Here is an 18,527-nt window from a genome sequence, read left to right as displayed (position 1 = left end):
CTAACTAATTTTGTATTAAGCAAATAAATATCTTACGTTGTTTACGCCCGAAAAAGGCAATAGAACAAAACAACAGCGGGATAAAAACTGCAATGTACACCACTCGATACACATCAGACGATTTCTGCATATCTAGACGATTCGAGAGAAATAATAAAATATTAATTTAGTTATATAAAGTTGATTAATTATGTAAATATAATAAATTGTTAATAATTTGCCATACATTTTTTTTTATTATATCGCGTATTCAGAATGCAATTATACAATTGTACAGTGCAAAGGTGGGTGACCGACCTCTTATCAAGTTATAAAATATCACATGTTGTTCCTCTGGTCACAGTGATTATAAAGGTCAATGGTCATGTATTTCTGGGATGCCTAATTAATGAGATATAGGTCAAAATATGTCAAAGGTATTAATAACAATGTACATAGGTCAAATTTTCAAAATGCCAAAAAATTGAATGAATAAAAATAGTATCAAATTATTCATCTTTACAAATTTATATAAAAAGGTATAGTTTGCTATAATTATCTGAGACGTGATCTTATTCTAGAATCATAGGTCCAAGTTCAAAAACCTTATATCAAGTATTATGTATAACCAGAGAAGATGTAAGAAAAGGAGAGAAAACAAAATTATATCCTTGAGATAATCCCATAAGTTATCCTGTCGCATCTATTCATAGTCCTTTATACTTAAGTAGTTAGACATCCACTTGAAATATCCTGTGATGTTATGTGTGTGACCGCCCACGATTGACCGATTTTCAGTCCAGAATTTGTTGAAAAGTAAAGCAGGACATACACGAGGCAATTTCAATTGCAAGACCCATTACTTAAGACCGACATACACGAGGCAATTTTCCAAGCAATTGCCTTTTGCACACACCTTGCAACAAGATTGCTCCGTGTATTTTGGATTTGCAAGGAATTAATCCCCGAGCATCAGGCAAATTAATTCCCCGAGCAACAGGCAAAAAAGTAGACACATGCTCTACTTTCAAGGTTGTTGCATGCAATCTTACCTCCTCCAGCCAATCAGCTGGGTGAACACCGGCTGGTCACTGCATTCATTTGGGAATGTGTAAGGACCAGCTTGATTCACCATCCACAACATGATAATGTGTGCACATGCTACATTATAACACACTTAGGCCTATGTTGTTGTTGGTGGTGGTGTTTGGGTCATTCTTCGGTAAGGTGCCTAATTGCAGTCCCGCCACTTTCAGGAGTCATAACTAAAATACGAAACATGATTTCGAATTTCATTTTTTGCAGTTGTTTAGTATTGACGTTCCTTTTATATCTTAAAACATCAAAATATTAAAAGAAGTTCTTATTTTCGAGAAAATTGCAGAGTGTCACAACCCCCAAAACCCCATGTCCCGATTGGGGTCATCAAAACTTTGGATGCTGATATCTTTTAGTGGATAACTTCAGCATCGTAAAAAACACCGGGAATGACACGTTATTTATTGTATATTATAGAAAAAGTTATTGTAACACATCTTTCATAGCCAGGAGTAAAAATAATGTCACCCTATATGTCTACAATTTCCTGTCCCGATGTCTGTGTCATCTACCGTCACGAAAATTTAGAAGCACCTAGAGAAAAAGACTAATTTTGTAAGGTCATATATTTGACCCAGAGAGCACAAGTCAATATGCAGTAAATTCATTTAGACAATTTTCCATCATATTGGCGCAATAAATTCATTAAAATTATAACCATATCTTCACTGATACGGGTGGGTACCTTTATTAATCATCATCTCCGAACGCTTCTGATACCTAAAATGTTAACATCATTTATTTAACTTTTTTCAAAATTACAACAGTTGTATGTTTATTTCTATTCACCTCCTTTATTGACCATGTGTATGTTATACTTTTACCACTAGGGTCGCAAGTTTGTTCATTTCGTAATATACCATCACGTCATATCCGTCACAATTTTGTGACGGATATGACGTTCGAAGATGATTTTACTATGAGAGAATCATTTCTGTCACGGGACGGAGATGATACAGCAGAATTCCCATTCATTGACATCATCTCCGTCACTCTACAGACAATGACCTGGTTTGACCTTAAAACTGGTCAAATGGAAATGTAATGATATCTTGCATATCTTGGTTATACTCCCTTCCTCTGCAGGTAAAAAACAAATGTTTAATGTGCGACACATTTTTGGTATCAGTTGAATTTCGTTGCAATTGTGACGGAGATGACGACGGTGACGGAGATGACATTAGCTGCAGAAAAAGCCAAAAAAATACATCAAGCTGCTAATAAAGATTAAGCCAAACACTTTTCTACTACACTGGAGACATATCTCTTTCTTAATCTGTAAAAAATTTACAGAAAAATCATTTTAAAATGTCTATTTTCCAAACCTTCAAATATGCACCTTACCGAAGAATGACCCGTTTAGATATACAGGAGAGGATAGCAATCTTTTGCTTTCAGGACAACACATGAGCCATTTGGATATGATTACTAAAATCATTAACTACTACTTATGTTTTGAGTATATCCCCAAACTAATATGACCACGCTCAAGGAATTGCAAGGCCCCACATTGCTTCGTGTATTTTGATCAATTGCTCAGCTTCATGGTCAGTGAGCACATAAATCACCCACTAAGTAATGGGCCTTGCAATTGAAATTGCCTCGTGTATGTCCTTCTTTAGTGGGTGAGTTATGGATGGTGAATCAAGCTGGTCCCTTCACATTCCCAAATGAATGCAGTGACCAGCCGGTGCTCACTCAGCTGATTGGCTGGAGGAGGTTAGATTGCATGCAACAACTTTGAAAGTAGAGCATGTCTCTACTTTTTTTGCCTGTTGCTCGGGGGATTAATTTGCCTGATGCTCGGGGGATTAATTCCTTGCAAATCCAAAATAACCGGAGCAATCCTGTTACAAGGTGTGTGCAACAGGCAATTGCTTGGAAAATTGCCTCGTGTATGTCGGTCTTAAGGCTGCTATATCTGTAACTTGTGTATCACACACGTCAATGGTTCAAGCCCCATTGTGGTATTCTATTGTTAAGCGGATAAATAGGGTGATTCATCATTTACTCTGAATGGGCGGTCTCACACATATTTTATTTGAGGATAGCTGGATCAACCGCCTCTTTCTTATATCTTCTCTGGTATAACCTTGACAGTTCATAACATGAAATCCAAACTCCGTATATAATTATGTCAAACCATACATTTTATGTTTCCTTTGTCAATTGGGATGATTTGAGACTATTTTCATTGTAATTGGAGCATTTTGAAAATTTTACACATGTACAATTTTGTTTGTTACCCTTTGACATAATTTTGATCTATATTTCATTTATTATGCATTCTGGAGATATGACTATTGACAATTTTACTCCGGATATTTTGTAGCTTGATTGAAGCGTTTTGAAAATTAAATATTACTGACCTCTGACCTCAAAAACTCAATTTGCTCAAGGACGTCCTCGTGGCTCCCCGTGGATTCTGAATATAGACGAATCCAACGAGCCAAGTCATGGTCAGGATTTGGTCGGCCATTATAGAGTCTACGCATGCACCAAACAGGTGTTGTGAGTGCCCAATTGGGTGGATTAAACCCGCTTAAAATTTGTTAGATTCTTTTGTGTTGTAAACTGTCATCATTCTTTTGTCTACGTGTAACACGGGTGATAGAATGCAGTTTAAAATATCATTCAAGGCCACATTTCACATTTTAGGTGGGATAGCTGGGTCCCCGTCGCGGCTATGGCTGCCATTGAGGTGTAGGAATGCGTGAAATTGGATTCGTCTATCAAGTAAAATTTTCTGGACACGTGACACCCATGGGCGCAGACATATTAGCATTATGGAATGTGACCCCGAGCACAGCGGGTGTTCTTCCAACGTATTTGAATAGGAAGAATTCTTCCTTTGATGCAAAGTTAATAATATTATGGTAAGAGTTTCCGTAGATAAATATTTTATTCCGTAGATAGATATTTTTGAAATTACGTTTTGATGTTATTGTGAAGAAATTAAGATAACATAATATTGAATAAATTTGAAATGCACAAATTTCCCGTGAAAATTTACCTATTAATCTTGACTGTCTATATGCACCCCTGGTTGTTCAACAAAAATACATTAGTACGCAACTTTCCTGACTATTCGGTTTTGCGAACTTTTACCTTTTTGCTTGTAACTCGAGAACCATACATCTCAGATAGGTCAAACCTTGCTTTTTTCTGAAATTTGAGCCCTGTGACCTGAATTCTTTTCTAAGCAAGGTGACTCACAGGATTTTCCGTGCTTCGTGAATCTTCTGAAAATACGCGTTAAGGGATCTGATATTAACGTTTAGCGACGTTTTCACTCATTTTTGTGGGAGCTGAGAGTACACCAGAACTATCGAATTGCATTCTGAATACGAAGAATGTCCTTCTGATATCAAATAATTTTGATTTTTTTTTAGGTCCGCGATATAATACAAATTGTATGACAAATTATTCAAATTTGACGTTTTTTAATTTTTTGATATTTAACAGCCCTCGAAGTAAACTTTATTAATCTAATGATACGTACTTAAAGTGTATGTAGCTGGGATGAAAAGCCGACGATCAATTTTTGACCTTTCATATTGGAGATATACATTTTTTTCCAAAAAAGACCTAAATTTTTTTGGTGTTTTTGGGAAAAAGAATCCATATCTTTATAATACTAAAGGTCAAAATTTTCAATTGATCGTAACCCCCCTTAAATAATGGCCATTATTCGAAAGCTGGCGATTGTATTCCAAATCTGTAAAATGCGTTTTATTTATTTCTGCGCATTTTGACACCTCATTTGTAGCAAATTGCCTGAATATTGACGCCGCAGCGTACATTTAAATCAATGTAACCCAATATTTGAAAGTTGCAGTAAATTCTATTGATTAGTATTCAGTATAATGGAAGAAAATCTGCTCGGCTCTCTTGGGAATGTTCGTTTTGTTTCATGCATTTGGGGGTCAAAATGTCGGGAAATCAATATCAATTGTCATTATATTCTTACCGTTGGTCAATATTCAGTTGAAACATGAAGAGTTAAAGATCAAGTTCAAAGTGAAAATACAACAACAGTAACAAGGAACATTTGTAAAACCATTAAATCACATGAGTTTAAAACTGAAAATGACAATGTGTGTAATGATAGCTGAGTGTTTTTGTATTGTTGTAAGTGCAACTTTCAATTCTGGACCTCAATACATTAAACTGACCGGTGTTTTATTGTTTTCTAAGCTATCGTATCAGATGAGGTGTCAAAATACGCAGAAATAAATTCTGCTTTCAACACATTTTACAGATGTGTAATACAATCGTTTTTGAGATAATGGCCATTATAGGGGGTGGGGTTAGTTACTTTTTTGAGATGTTTATTATAGTATTGTCAGAATATCCGTTTTGATTCCGCCATTTTTCACTTGCGACTGCCAAAATACAGTAAGCCAAAAAATTAAGGTACCAGTTATGTTTACCCCCTGTATATCATAAACAAAGACAGATATTGGAACCAATAGCCAATAGCTGCATCTTTTAGCTCGAATTTAAGACCTGATTCGTTGAAATTGTTCAATAAATAAAGACATGACGATCCAAAACCCCAAGGAATGTGCCAATTTAAAAGTTGCAGTTTCCTCCATTGTATGCGCTTTGATTTGTACACAAAGCGTTCGCGAACAAGGGAACTAGCGCTGTGCTCCATTGATTAGCAGGTTAAAACGAGCGTCATGGTTTCATTGATTAGAACACAAAAGTGCAACTTTTGATTTCGTCTCTTCAGTAGGTTTTAGATCACCGTTTCTTTAATTCTCAACCAATTTCAACGAATAAGGTCTTGAATCAGAGCTAAAGAGTTCAAGTATTAGCCGTTTGTTTTAATTTTGACATATTTGTTTTTATTTAGGATATACAGGGGTGAACACAACTGGTACCTTTGGTATTTTTGGTATGTTTGGCTTACTGTATACTCAGTACTTTATTTCGAATACAACCAGCAGAAATGATAGATAGTCATCAACCATCCATGGGTAAATTCACGCGTTGATTAAATAAATGGCAGTCGGAAATGAAAAATGGTGCAATCAAACCCGAAATTCTGACAAAACTATGATATATAGCCACGTATGATGTGCTTTAGAAAGCTGGGAAAATTTTTCATTTAATAGCGAATTATATTTCTTTGAAAAGCTAAAACGTTGAACTCAAAAAAATATCACGGGCGAAGTTCAGGCCTTCCAAAATCGAAAATCTAACACTAGAAGACTAAATTTCACGTCTAAGTACCAGGATTAAAAAAAATATATTATCAAGCATTATGATTTTCTTCGGATTTTTACTTAAAGAATGAAAATTATTGCTTTTCATTTGGCCGAGAAATTAAATTTTAAAGTGAAAAGGTGTAGCTCACAATTTTGCTCATTCCAATACCGAATTTGATCGATGCAGTGGCTAATTAAAATGACTGAGTGAGCCTTGTAAAACAATAGCCAACGAGAGTGACTAGCGTTCTGAGTGCATATGGCATTAAAAATTTGAACTTACCAGGGAGTAGTACTAATAGTGAAGCAAAAATAACCACCAAAATAGCATATTGCCACAATCTAGTAGTAGGTCAAAAACAAAATTAAAGAATTACCATAGCTGATCTATTGAAACATTCCAAATACAAAATTAGAAGAATTTTTTGACTTTAACAGTACTTTAATTTGATCGCTTACTGGGAGCGCTTTCACAGTACGAACTGCGTCCTCGGCCGGATGTTATGGCTCTGATGATTTATGACTTGACAACCTTGGATGACGTGTGACGTCACACTTGTAGATGACGACAAAGGTGTTGTCCTGGTCCCCCTGGTAGTCTTGGGTTTGAGAAGGTTGTCCTGGTTCTAAGTCCATCCTGTGTCTCTGTTCAAGTTCGGTCCTCTTTTCCTGATGTGAATGACTTCTACAGGGTGTCCCAAAAAAAAGAGGCCCCACATTGCGCCCTCTTTTTCTCCTATTTCTGAAACGTTGATCAAATATATTTTGGTATGTAAAGAAACCCTAAATCGTTAGCTTTAATAAACCAAAACAATTCTTTCAATCGGCTCCCATTTTTTGAAGATATGCCCTCTTTAAGAAATGTACCCGTTTTTCACTCTGTCCACGGATGAGGGTTGGCTACATCAAAGATTTAAACGAAACACACGGTTAATGACATGGATAGATAATAGCATTAGTCTTGGGAAAGCATTCACTATAAGCGAGGATCACCAGCTAGCTTCAAACATCTTATTATTACTGCTGCATTTGCAAGTATCCGGCGCACAAGGCCTTAAGGATGGTACGCAACGCAATTAATGCAATGAGAACTAGGGCTGAAACCTGTATTCGTCACAGAGGCAACCAGGTAGAGGGCAGAGCAGCACAGTAAACTCACTTCAAAAGAACCAATGACAAACTAAACAGCCCTTTTCAGGGCTACCTTTTATTCAAAAAAGAGAAATGACTTATGTTGGCAATAAAAAGAAAGCAAGAAACGAGAAAAACATAAGTCATTGCAAGTATAGCAAAAGAAGTCCCATCCCACATCAATTTCGCCCAAATTAATGACACTTAACAAAATCCTTAACCCATAAGCCCACCCGTAAAGTCCATTCCCTTAACTAAAGTTGTTATTTTATAAAGTTATCATCGAGGAATGTTTTATATTCATGCATGGTATACAATGTATGCACTTTCCAATCTTTAAAGTAGCCAAACCTCCTCCGTGGACAGAGTGAAAAACGGATACATTTCTTTAAAAGGACATATCTTCAAAAGTTATGAGCCGATTGAAATAATTGTTTTGGTTTATTAAAGCTAACGATTTAAGGTTTCTTTACATACCAAAATATATTTGATCAACTTTTCAAAAATAGGAGAAAAAGAGAGCGCAATGGAGGGCCTCTTTTTTTTGGACACCCTGTAGAACTCTTCTGGGAAATTCGTTGGCTTCTTTTTCCAGCACCTCTATGTTTTCCCAGTCTATATGATGGGAATTCTTACTCCTGGTGATATGCTCATGTGCAGCAGATTTAGAACCGACAGCCATTGATTTATGTAGTGTTGAAGTCAAAAATTTCTTCTAATTTATTATATACCACTACGTATGAATATTCAATCCAAATACAGTGTACAAAATAACATTAAAATGACCCCATGGCCCTATGTATGCTTCGTGGCCTCTGGTATTTCTGGTAAAAAAACAGGTACAAGTGTCGCTTGTTACACATAAACATCATAATTATTGAATGTTAACCAAATCTAACATGTTTCTAATGAAAACAATATTATTAGTTATTCACTGTTTGTTCATGCAATGCGAAAAATATCACTTAGTTTGAGGTATCACACGAGGCTCAGTGAATATGAGTCCTGACTTGTGGCAAAACTCACATTATTAAATCCCTCAGAATTCTTTTGAAACAGTTTTTGACACATATAATAGAGACCCATTGGTTTCAAGTGTATATCATAACCATTGCACATAGTTAATCATAATTTAGATTTAAAAGAGCTCTTTTCCAGCGAAAATTTTGAAGCAATCCAAAGTAAAAACAAAACCATCGAACGAATAGCTTTCTTCAATGGAATTTTGTCTATTCTGAAAGCACCTTATACACTCAAACTTCTCATTCCTAGGATGTAGAAAAGTTGTGTTATAGAACTCGTGAAACAAAACCATTATCATTCATCACATATTTTGAAGTCGTAAAATTGAAACGGTAGGATTTTATATGTATTTATTTATTTATTTATTTATTTGGATTTGGATTTGAATTATTTATTTGGATTTCTATGTATTTATGTATAATGACTGTATATTCTTTCATCCCTTTTTGAAGGTAGTTATAGAGTTTAATAAAACTTGTAACATAGAATGTGATTCAGCGGTGGTGTAACGTCATAGGGTCAGGGGCACACTTCCAATCGATTTGGAATTGCACAAATCGGCTTGTGCCCCAATCAGGCACGGCACACCCCCCATCATGGAGATATCGGAACATAACATAGTATCATGTATTAAATTGGTTTGCCTTATTCAGTCCTTTGTCATGTTTTTTTTTTGGGGGGGGGGGAATAGGTAACATGAATATATACACAAGCAAAATATATACAGAGCAACAGAACAATTAGAAAGAATTATACAATGTGTCTTAAGGGCCTTTTTAAAAACAGCAAGTGATGTAGATTCACGGATATTGATTGGTAAACGATTCCACATTCTGGGAGCATTATAGTATAAGGCCCTGCACTCAGCAGACTTCAGCAGTTTAGATGTATTGCGCAGTCCAGCTCTACCAGGTTGATTGAGAGCGATACAAGAGGAGCCATATGATTCAGGCATTTGTAAACAAATAAAAGTACTTTAAACCAAATTGGTTTGGGCGCTCATTTGATACACGCTTTGCCCTACCATTTCGCTACGGACAGTTCAGCAGCATAGGCAAAGCGTGCGCTCTGTGTGGCGGATATAAGAATCTACACAAGTAAGTTGTCTACATTGTCTCCATGGAGTTAGAAATATGGTGAACAATGGTAACTCATGCCCTTAATTAGCGCAAATTATGTTCATGTTTGGCTTTGGGGCATTTACCATATGCATATATGGAATAATATGTGCCCTTAAATTGCTGCGGATTATGGTCTTGTCCGGGTCAAGGGTCACTTTCCCATGATATCTAGAAGTTGTTAAATTACTAATAACGTCATAAGAATACGTGCAGATTATGTTTATGTCTGATGTCAGAGGCATTTTTCTTTGGTATGAGATACTTAAGAAATCCCATAGAGGATATTCTATATAAATAAACCAAATGATCTCTCGGTTGGTATAGAACATGACCACCACAAAAATTAGTTTTCTCCCATGTTTGTTTTTGAGTTCAATGACAATGGTTGCATGAACTCTAAAGGAGGACATGACAATACAAAAATGCACTTAAATTATAAATTAAGTATATGTTTGAGATTTCTTATGTTAAGGGGAGTAATTTGAGACCAGTTTCGATGAAACCGAACCATTTATTGACCTCTGTGTATAACTCCTGAACTAAGCACCGTAGAAAAATATGACAATTAACTTTTTTATTTCCTGTTATGAGAGCGTTTTAACAATGGTACCACTTTTATGAATAGCCTGACAGCAATTCCAATCGACATCAATGGAACAATGCGTTATGTAAAGAATGGGGCGAAGGCTCATAGCTATCAGTTTCGTAGTTCCCTCATTGGCACAACATGGAAACTATATTGCGAAAAAGTGAGTAGGCCCTACGTCAAGATCAAAAAGGTTCCCACATCAAATATGCATATTAATAACTCAAACCCCCATGCAAATGTATTGGGGATGGCTTAAATGTGACCAAAGAGGGCGCTTTTTTCTTTAGTTTTAAACAATTATTTTAACTTGTTCCATCTAGGGCTTGTTCAAATAGGTTCAAGTTTATTTGTTATGCTTAAGCCATGAAACATAACATGTGTATAGGACTTATTTAAAACAAAATGCTAATAATATCATGTTATCATTATGTAATTAGGGACTAATCGTTATTTAAGACAGGAGGGGGAATTGGCGTTTTGGAAAAAATATCGACAAAAAAATTCGCGTCCGCTCAAAATTTTCGGATTCCCCCCTTGTTTTCCCGAATTTCTCCATTTAAAACTTAACAATCTCCCCTTTTGGTTCAACGAAAATTGTTGAGTTCCCCCCCCAATACCCCCCCCACCACCAAACAAAATCGGGTTCAAAATGCCCATTCCCCCTGTCGTAAATAACGATAAATATTATTACTATAAATATTCTCAACCACTAGTCCATTTAGTGATTTATCTATTATTAGGCAAAGGTGTGGGTTTTTTTGCACACACACATATGTATACAAAGTCCTTTCAATTGATAACAAAAAAAGTAATTAATTATGCAAATTAGGTAATTACAGCTAATTATGTATTCATGATATTATTATGCAAATTAGGCATGATTAATTTTTTGTTTTTTGCAATATTTAATGAACGTCTAATCATTCATCATACATTTTTTAAGTATGAACCTATGGGGTTGAATAAATGAACCGCAGTTAATTACTTAAAAATAATACAAAAAAATACAAAGTTTGACATTTTGACGGTGTCTGGAATATAATTTTCATTTTTACTGTAAACACGGTATGTGTCACCATTACTCAAAGCCAAATCCCAAAAGTAAAAATAAAAATTCAGTTGTAATGAGACTTTAAATTAACATTTTGTTATCTGGATTAACATGGGAGGACAATCGGTAAAAGGAACCGCCATTACACTGTACCGCGTATACTAAAATATCGTGGCCTTGGACCGAACAAGACAAGCCCATATGTTTTGTTCCGGTATTGAAGCAGAGTGGTCACCAACTTCCAACAAGACAAATAGCATTTTTACAAGTTCGTGTACGGACTTGCACAAATATACCCGGGGTATATTTATAGGGTTAGGGAGCCTAACCCTACCAATATAAATTAAATGTAAGGATATTATTATTATTTCAGGTTTGCTTGACATTCTGATAGTTTGCATCTTATCAATAGAATATTGCCATTACCGTGTCTGCTGAACATAAGTCCTGATGTTTGCTGCTTTTTCTCCGGCATTGCTGACTTGTTCTCCCAATGTCATGAATGTACTAGTTGCCTCATAGACATCGCCCGTGTATTCTTCGGCATTCCCAATCTTTTTGATTTCACCCTCCAGTTTTTTCATCTGGTCCTCTCTTTCGCCTCCTTCCGCATTGTTGTTTAAAGCAACGACTCTATCGCCACATTGCCGTACCAGCAGCTGAACTTTCGGATGTGCGTGCGAAGCCATAAAACTGTCCAAAGTCATCTCTCCAAGATAGTCTTGGCCGGTTAGAACCACCACACTGTGTCTGTAATGAATCAGATATAAATTTAATTGAACAATATCCTTTTATTCGGAATTTTCCTTTTCCTCCATATCCCGCACTATTTTTATGGTTTACATACTAACCCTTTGGAACAGGATCGCAAAATTATCATCCCTCGAGAGTAAATGTTTTTAATCATTGTGATCATGGGCGTGCCCCCCCCCCCACCCCCCCCCCACACATTTCGGCAAAACTACCCAGTTTTTGTTCTTTTCAGCCACTTTTTAACAATTTTGGCCGAGTGTGACTGTCCCCCACACATTTCAAGCCTGATTATCATATTCTTCGCGATATAGTTCAAGCAATAAAATGGAGGACAATGATCGACACTTTTACGAGGCAAAAAAAAAAAACTTTTCTAGGCATCCAGTCAGGAAAGTCAGTCTCCCATTTCTATAACATTAATTTGTGTACGTCACAGCATATGCGGCGGAAGCAGGGGGGCACGTCCCCCTACATTTTTGCAATAGGTCCCAAAAAAATCATAACAGAAGGAAAAGTAAAGCAATAATTGCCCTGTATGTTAGCCCAATTTTGCGCGCGCACTGGCCCATAATATAGCTAAACACACCTCATTTGGGCTATGAAAATGGTCTGAAATTGACATTTTGTTCTGAAAACCGGAACAAAATATGCACATATGTCCCCGGGGCCCCTAAATTTTAATGCTTCCGCCGCCGCTGGTTACATTAATTGAGTTCAACCTGCGAGGTATCTTCTTGATCGCTGAACTTTGCCGCCAGAAGATCAGTAGGCCAGATGATGCATTCAGGATTTGATGTAAAAATTTGACACTCATAAATTAAGGGATCCAAAATGAGCGTTTATTGCGTTTCGACAGTATTTTTTGTGGGACATGAGAGCACCTCAGACCTATCGATTGCATTCTGAATACGAAGCATGTCTTTCTGATATCAAATAATTTTCATTTTTTTAAATCACAATATAAAACAAATTTTATGACAAATTATAAAAATTTGATATTTTTCAAATTTTGATATATAACAGTCCTCGAAGTAAATTATATAAATCTAATGATATATTCTTAAAGTGTATGTAGCAGGAGGAAAAGCCGACGGTCAATTGAAAATTTTGACCTTTCATATTGAAGATATGGATTTTTTCCCAAAAAGACCTAATTTTTTTGGTGTTTTGGGAAAAAATCCATATCTTCAATACGAAAGGTCAAAATTTTCAATTGATCGTCGGCTTTTCATCCCACCTACATACACTTTTAAGTATAAATCATCAGATTTATAAAGTTTACTTCAAGTACTGTTAAATATCAAAAATATCAATTTTAATGATTTGCCATAAAATGTGTATTAAATTGCGAATTTCAAAAATCAAAATTATTTGATATCAGAATGACATTCTTCGTATTCAGAATGCAATTCGATATGTCTGATAATGTTCTAATGTCCCAAAATAAATACTGTCCAAACGTTCATACCCCAGCCCTTAAGTCCAGTTGTTAAGATTATTGTTTACATAAAAATATATTATTTACTACCTGGTTGAATGATAATCTTCAAACCTATTTCTGTAAGGTCCAAAAAAGTGTTTGTTTGCTCAGGCATGGGGTAGAAAGGAGTGGTTGGTAGGTCGATTTTTTTTGGTTTTTGATCTGTATACGTGTTGCAAGAAGTGGGTTAGGGGAAAATATTCGAAATTCAGCCGTACATTTTGTACTTTGTACTGTAGTACAAAATCCCAGACCATACTTGTTATGCTTGGTTCTCTATATTGAGGTTGATTGATGGTAAAATATTTTTGGGGAGGGCTAAGTGGGAAAAATGAAAACTGTAGGCCTAATTGCCAGGAATATGAACTTTAAAGTGTCATTTGGCATTTTTATAGGGAAAAATAATTTTCTTTATCTTTATATCATTGTTAAAAAAAAATTTGGGTCGGTTTGCAAACAAACACCTTTTTTTTGGCCTAACCGAACTTTTTAGACGAATTGCATACATAAAAATTTGTTTCTATTTCTCCAAAAAATTTCGTCTAATGTCGAAACTTACCGGTAAATTTGTGAACCAAACAAGGTTTCGAGACGGTCAAGAGATTGGCCTTCTTCTTCCGGAAATCTACCTCTCAACGAAATCACAAGTAGGAATATATGTGGTTTGAAGTCTTTGACATAATGAAATATTTCATTTTCAACTTCTCTCTGTTCTCTCTTTGTATCACAAAACCCTGGTGTATCAGTTACAAGGACTCGTTTACCATCTATTCTCCTGTCAGCATATGTTGATGTACATTTGCTCGTTTTCGATTCCGTGCCCGTATAGCTATCGAAGGATTTCTCACCAATCATGGTATTGCCCGTGCTACTTTTGCCAGCTCCAGTGTAGCCTAGCAACACTACACGATAATCTGGAATGCAAATTAAAACCGATTAGTAACGCCAAACAGCATTTCTAAAAGCATTTTTTGGTCGTGTATAAATTATTAATAAATGTCATAAAACAATCGATGATCGATCCCGTCATTTGCATTGCTGTTAAAGCAAAACAAAAGTACCTTTTTTATGATGCTACAAAAGCTCCGCTTTTTAAAATGTTATACAACTTTGAAGTGTTTATGCCGGTGGCGTAACTAGCTGTGGAAAGGGAGTGGGAGCCACCCCTTCCCCCACATTTGCCACCGCAAATGAGTTGAACATGTCTACATGCTCCAATGGAGGATCGGTATTTCAACGCATATTTGGTCCCCCGGTGGCAGATTTGCCTACGGCTGTCCCTCGATTGCGAACGTCTATTTACGCCACTGATGTGTGCACTAGAAAACTATCGGTTCAATTGTCAAGATTTATTTACATTGCGCTAAAGAGCATTCCGAGAAGCGTTTACTGTATGTGACCCTCTATTGACGGACACACAAATGTAACAGAGCGGGAGATTTAATTCGTAATTCAATACTCATGATTGTGTATTGAAAATCACTGTTGTGTACAACTCCCGGGTACAATTCTGTATAGCACACAATAAATAATGAATGGAACCCCCCGATCTCGGGACGGTTTTACATAGAGGACACCGCAGTAATGTTGAAGTCGGATTGGTGTATAAGACGTCTTAGACGGAAAGATATGGCAACAAAGATGTTGCCGTCACTGAACATACACTAGTGGAAATTTATAATGAGAATTCAAAACGATGAAAATTGGACAAAACTTTTAGAATGGAAAATTGTCTCATTCCTATTAAACTTTCTCATCCAAATGAATAAGACAATTATACGGATTAACGTGTCAACCACTTGTCACATTGTTTTAAATGAGAGAATTTAACACCTGTGACAGGTTTTTGACGCGTTAATTAGTATTTCTCATTCATTTGGATGAGACGGACTATCCGCCTGATATACTGTGAAGCTCTGAATTCTTTTTTTCTTTAGTGGAACCGAAAAATGCTACTTGTGCCAGACGCTTGCACCGATTTTGATATAAAATTGGATCGATTGAGCCCATATTTATTGGTTGAGCTATGAGTTTTAAAATATTGGACGAAACGTAGTTGAGTCCAATATTTTAAAGCTCATAGCGAGACCTATTATAAATATTGGGCGTAATGCATCCAATTGTATCATTATTATGTTTTGGATCCAATATTTTCCCACACTTGAATTCATCAAAACAAAATAGTGACCAAACATGGCCACAAGAAGCACTGGACCAGGCAAGAGGCACCGAGAACTGAGTTAGGAGTGCAATTTCGCTTGGTGATGGGGGCAAGTGCGGGAGGGCAGCTATGGTAGGGGGGGGGGGGCAAATTTTGAAATATGTCCCATTGGGCTTAAACCTGGTACAAATAACCCTTGATATGAGGGGATCATGAAAAATTCATCTGAGGTCATCCAAGGTCAAAGGTCAAAGGTCAAATGTAAAACTTTGTCTGATTGGGCTTAAATTTGGTTGGTACCAAGCATCCTTGATACGAGGGGAACATGAAAAATATAATCCAAGGTCACCCAAGGTCAAAGGTCAAGTGAGGTCAATGTTTAAATGGGCCCTTTGTGCAAAAAATCTTGATATGAGAAGAGAATGAAAAGATCAACCCGAAGTCACCCGAGGTCAAAGGTCAAATGTTAAATGAGCCCGATTCGGTGCCAACCATCCTTGATATGAGTGGCACATGAAAAAGTCAACCTCAGGTCATCCGAGCTCAAAATGATAAAATGGGCCCGATTGGGCTTAAACCAGGCTAGCGGTACAAACTGTCTATACCGATTCTGAGGACAAAAATTGTTCAACAGTCGCGATTCCCTGCTTTGTACGCAACGTTCAGGTCACGGTATGTTTACGTGACAAACAGTGCAGGTCAATCAGGGTCTGAGGTTAGTGAACTGTGCAACGCCCTCTGTGTAATAATACCATGGAAATCACCTTTTTGTTCCACTCGCAGAACGTGACGTTTGCGTAACAGCAGCCTAATATGGGCATAATGGCTCCGCCTAATGAACCACATACATCGCTGTCAATCATTTGCGCATTCTCTAATTATGGTCATATCATCGTCATATATGGCTACAAGTCACCTTTTGGAATGGCCGCGACAAGTCTGCGCATGACAGACTCTTATACACTGTCCAAACTATTACACAAGGTCCCGAGCTCACACTCTGTCCACTTTTGCGATCGAAGTACCGCTTCTCTTAATTTAGTACTCTTAGCTTAAACCTATTGCCAAGCATCATTGATGTGAGGGGAACATAACCGAAACATAGAACCGAACATTGTGCGATGTGCCCTGAGTAATTTAATTTAATTATTTCGTTTTGTTTACAAGCTGAAAGTATTTCATGAGATGGGAAACCCCTTGCACTTGCAAGAGTTGGTTTATAACGTCATTTTGGGATTCTCCCCAAATTACTGTAAACAAAGTCAGATCTATGTTTGGAACTTGGAAATCCCCAGTTCAGTGTATTGCACCATTAAATGAAAAAAAAACCCAGGAAGTGATGTAATGTGAAAGGTTTGTGTATAATTAATCTCGGGAAATCCCAAGCTTGCATCATATGTTGTGAAGATGTGAATGAAGTAATGGTTTATTAATAGATGATGGGTTTTTGCATGAGTACTGATATAAAAGCTGGAGGCTTTGGTTTGACTTTACAGAATGTCATGGGAGATTGTAAAACTCCACAATGTGTGTGCTGGTCTTCGTGCTTCAAAAAAGAAGTACATTTTAAACCAGTTTACATAGCCAATAATGTGCTATTTTTAATACAGCAACAAAGGAGATTTATGAGTACACAAAAGTGCTCTTCCTCATCAAAGGATTAAAGTTCTTCTGTCGAATTGCTGGAGCTTGGTTTAATATAAATTAGCACATCTGTCAAATACAGTGGAGCAGTGTTAAAGAAGCCCGTTTCCTGGAGAAAGAGTGATTGGTGAAAGAAGCACCATTTTGGAGAAAGCAGCGCAAGGAGATAAGCGTTTGGAGAAAGCAGCGCAAGGAGATAAGTGATTGGAGAAAGTAACACGTGAGGATTTTATACGCAAGGATATATAAATGCCAGTGTACAATGGACTTCGCTGATTTTCGCAGGACACGTGAACAACAGGATATATATCAGCCGTCGAGAACATTGTGAATGAACAAGATAGTCATCAAAAAGAAGACTGCTGGTTATTAAGTACTGTGTAGTTAAAATATTATTGTAATTGAATACATGAATACAAAAGCCACCCAAGTCCATGGGAAGTGATTTTGAGAGAAAAACCTGTGTATCATTTTAATTCCTTCAGTTAGATTTACCTGGTCAATATGGTAAGTTTTACGTGCAAATGAGTGGATTAACCTGTATTAGGTATGACGATTAGCATTTCAGGGACTTCGTGGGGTTCATTTTAAATTTTGGACTTGGGTGGTTTTTGAATCATATACAAAGACAACAATGTTAGAATGAGATTATCACTAGTAAGATAATACAAAATAAAGCACACATGTATGTATAATGTTGATAAGCATTCTGCCATGTAATATAAACCACACACTTTCCTTTATTAAACCCATTTTTTTTTCAAAAGTCACTCTCTAGCAATGAATGTGTTACAAGGGGACTTTTATACATACTGGATTTCAATCAATGTGTTACAAGACTCAAATCATGGAATTGGGTGATTCTTTCATACATGCTATTTTTCACATGCTCAATAGACACAGAGGATGAATTTGAGTTGTTCTTTCATACATATGACAGGCCTATGTATAGCAACAATTTCCCATGCTTAACTCAATTTGGCCAAAGTATGGACTTGGGTGGCATTTGTATTCATATATTCAATTGTTTGATTACATTTGTTGTCATATATCGTACCAATCATATTTTACTTTCAATTAAAGACTTAGATTTTGTTAGCTTAATCAATCAGTGTATTTGTGTTGTGCATTCGTTTGAATTTGGGTAAAAGGTGATTTTGGCCTTGAGTCAGTACGACTCGAAACATTACTAGTAGTGCCAGACGCTTGCACTAAATTTGATCAAACTTGGCCACTTGACCCATGATTATTTGAGCTAGTGTGCTCAAGAATAAAAAAAAG

General features: G+C 36.5%; 1 protein-coding gene across 1 annotated transcript in view; it reads right to left on the bottom strand.

Moving 5' to 3' along the window:
• LOC140163622 (uncharacterized) overlaps positions 1 to 18,527 on the bottom strand; it is a 59,479-nt gene that overhangs the window by 13,696 nt on the left and 27,256 nt on the right. The window contains exons 11-14 of the mRNA XM_072186937.1: positions 14,001 to 14,355; positions 11,635 to 11,958; positions 6,577 to 6,635; positions 37 to 132 (exon numbers count right to left, since the gene is read on the bottom strand). Of these exons, the coding sequence (XP_072043038.1) occupies positions 37 to 132; positions 6,577 to 6,635; positions 11,635 to 11,958; positions 14,001 to 14,355 (834 nt within the window). The remainder of the gene's footprint in view (positions 1 to 36; positions 133 to 6,576; positions 6,636 to 11,634; positions 11,959 to 14,000; positions 14,356 to 18,527) is intronic.

Source organism: Amphiura filiformis, chromosome 11, assembly GCF_039555335.1.
Source record: "Amphiura filiformis chromosome 11, Afil_fr2py, whole genome shotgun sequence".
NCBI classification, from domain to species: Eukaryota; Metazoa; Echinodermata; class Ophiuroidea; order Amphilepidida; family Amphiuridae; genus Amphiura; species Amphiura filiformis.
This window is presented reverse-complemented; position numbering and strand designations above follow the sequence as displayed.